This window comes from Cynoglossus semilaevis, unplaced genomic scaffold (assembly GCF_000523025.1).
Source record: "Cynoglossus semilaevis isolate Cse_v1.0 unplaced genomic scaffold, Cse_v1.0 scaffold992, whole genome shotgun sequence".
Taxonomy (NCBI): domain Eukaryota; kingdom Metazoa; phylum Chordata; class Actinopteri; order Pleuronectiformes; family Cynoglossidae; genus Cynoglossus; species Cynoglossus semilaevis.
The window spans coordinates 12,821-15,663 of NW_007585124.1; the positions used below are offsets into that span (position 1 = coordinate 12,821).

Genomic DNA, 2,843 nt, shown 5'->3' on the forward strand with positions numbered 1-2,843 from the left:
CTGCAGGAGGAGGCGGGGAAGATCAAGAAGGAGGCGTCCGATCTGGACAAGTTGATCGACAAGACGGAGAGAGAGTACGACGACCTGCGCGACGACCTGAAGGCCAAAGAACAGGAAGTTCGTAAACTGCTGGAGAAAGGGAAAAGTGAGCAGCAGGTACGTCCAAAAACCCCCGCAGTCCACGGTCACAGAACGTGTCCTCGTACTGGTCATCTGACGTCCACTTCCTGTTTGTGTCGGACAGACGGCAGATCAGCTGTTAGCTCGAGCAGACGCCGCTAAAGCTTTAGCCGAACAGGCTGCCAAGAAAGGACAGTCCACCTTTAGAGAGGCCGAGGACATTCTGGACGACCTGAGGGGTGAGTACCCGTCTGTCCTCACCTGTCTGTCCTCACCCGTCTGTCCTCACCCGTCTGTCCTCACCCGTCTGTCCTCACCCGTCTGTCCAGAACCTAATTCTTGTCCTTTGGTCCAGATTTTGATCAGAGAGTTAACGACAATAAAACAGCGGCTGAAGAAGCCATGAAGAAGATTCCCGCCATCAACGCCACCATTATGGCCGCAAATCAGAAGACCCGTCAGGCAGAGGCGGCGCTCGGGAACGCGACGGCTGACGCCCGGGAAGCCAAGAACAAGGCAGAGGAGGCAGAGCGAATCGCCAGCAACGTGCAGAAGGTAAAAAGCTGGGGTCGCCGGTGCGGAGTTTCACGCATACGGTTTGCGGGGCTAACGTATGCTAACGCTTCCTCCACTCAGGGCTCCGCCCAGACTAAGGCGGATGCGGAGAAGGCGTTCCAGGACGCCAACAAGCTGGACGATGAAGTGGACGACATGTTGGAGCAGCTGAGCTCCGCGGAGCAGGAGTTGGCCAGGAAGAAGGCGGAGGCCGACCAGGACATGATGATGGCGGGAATGGTAGGAGAAGCTACGCTAGCCACTGGTCCGAGCTCGTTGACTGTGACGTGACTTCTTTTTCTGCTTCCACAGGCGTCAAGTAACGCCAAAGAGGCAGAGGACAACGCCCGTAAGGCCAAGGGTGCAGTCAGGATGGTCCTGAGCACCATCGCCGCCCTGCTGGATCAACTGGGTAAAGACTGAGACATAACATGTTGTTAGCTTAGCGCAGCAGCAGGTACTGGACCTGGACAAACCTGGAGAGATGGTACTGACCCCCAATGACTGTTAGGACCAGGACTAGGACTAGGACCAGGACCAGGACCAGGACTAGGACCAGGACTCACTCTGACTCTGAGGCTGTAGTTTATCGATGACATCACAGTGAACGTCTCCTTCTCATTGGTCCTTTCTCTGCAGGAAACATCGACAAAGTGGACCTGAGCAAACTGAACCAGATCGACGAGTCGCTCAAACGTGCCAAAGGCAAGATGGCCGACAGTGAGCTGGACAGGAAGTTAGCGGAGCTGAACGACGTGGCTCGGACTCAGGAGTCCATGATCAACGACTACGACCGACAGATCCGCGAGATCCGCGCAGACATCGGCAACCTCAACGACATCAAGAACACGTTACCCGAGGGCTGCTTTAACACGCCGTCCCTAGAGAGGCCATAACTCCGCCCCCTTCTCACCTAACCCCTCCCCTTTCCTCCACAGCTAACACTGCGGCCCGATGCGCCGACTTTACACGTTTTCCTCGTCGTTTCTTTGTCGGTTCAGTTCAGGGCGGAGAACGGAACACGTATAGTCCCGACATGACTGCACCACCTGCTCCACCACAGGTTGGCCCCGCCCACCAGGGCACGGCCAGAGCCAATCACCTCCTGCCGACACTTTTCTTCTTCTTCTCTCGTTGAGTTTGCGTCTTTTTCTGTTTTTCATCCTGGACGTGTTCGTCCTCGTCTCCTGAAACATCTAATAGAATCAGTTGGCGCCTCAACCCAGATGCATCATGGGTCGTCTGGCGAGGTCTTTTAATCTCTGAACATTTGGAGCAGAATTTTTTTTATTTGCGCTGATTTTTTAAAAAAAATGTATGCATGTGACTGACACCCCCACCCCCCCCCCCCGTGGCCTGTCACTTTTGCCACCACCAATCACAGACAGCGCCTCCTTGTGACTCAAATACAACACTATGCAACTTCTTGTGGTGGTGAGAGGTTTTTTTTTTACCGTTTATAAGAATTAAACAAATTTCTCAGTCTGAGTGAAGACCGATCCTGTTTAGAAGAAAACACACACAAACACTGTCACTCAATCACCCCCCCACACACACACACACACACACACACCAAACCTCATAGAGAAAAGCAGTGATTTCCTCCCACAGACTCAGCAGTCGTTGATCCACTGCTGCAGTGACACAGACTGACCACAGGAGGCAGCAGAGGACCAGCAGCTGCTGAGTCTCTGTGAGATGAAGTTTGTTTGTGTTTTCTTTTTTCACGGTCGTTCACGGGTGGAGACGAGCTCTTTGTCCGTTCTTTGTATCCGGTTTTGTTTTACTCTGATACACTGGTGCTAAAAGAAAATTATTTCAAAGTTTTATCTGTGTTTTTTGTGTGTGTAAATAGGCGTAACGGCCGCGTCACGTTTAAATCAACGCCTCAAACCTCCAGGTTGGACAGAAACGTGTGACGTCTGTGTTCTTATTATTATTATTATTATTATTGTTATTGTTATTGTTATTCTCACATTAGCAACGCCAACAGTTCATTTACATGTTTTAACTTTGACCCTTTGACCCTAACCAATCAGGGTGTGCTTTTAAAAGGGGCGTGGCCTCTTGTTTTTAAACAATAAGCTCAGTCACATGTTTCTACGTTAGTCCAAATTTTATTTTAGTCTTTTGTGCCTTAATCTGAAGTTGGGTCAGAACCCTGGTGC

At 51.4% G+C, this 2,843-nt stretch overlaps 1 protein-coding gene across 1 annotated transcript in view; it reads left to right on the forward strand.

The window, feature by feature from the left end:
• lamc1 (laminin, gamma 1) overlaps positions 1 to 2,498 on the forward strand; it is a gene marked incomplete at its 5' end in the record, with an annotated part of 12,736 nt that extends 10,238 nt beyond the window's left edge. Inside the window, 6 exons of the mRNA XM_008337481.2 lie at positions 7 to 156; positions 245 to 359; positions 476 to 675; positions 757 to 915; positions 988 to 1,087; positions 1,315 to 2,498. Coding sequence (XP_008335703.1) covers positions 7 to 156; positions 245 to 359; positions 476 to 675; positions 757 to 915; positions 988 to 1,087; positions 1,315 to 1,571 — 981 coding nt within the window. The remainder of the gene's footprint in view (positions 1 to 6; positions 157 to 244; positions 360 to 475; positions 676 to 756; positions 916 to 987; positions 1,088 to 1,314) is intronic.
• Positions 2,499 to 2,843: the final 345 nt, after the last annotated feature.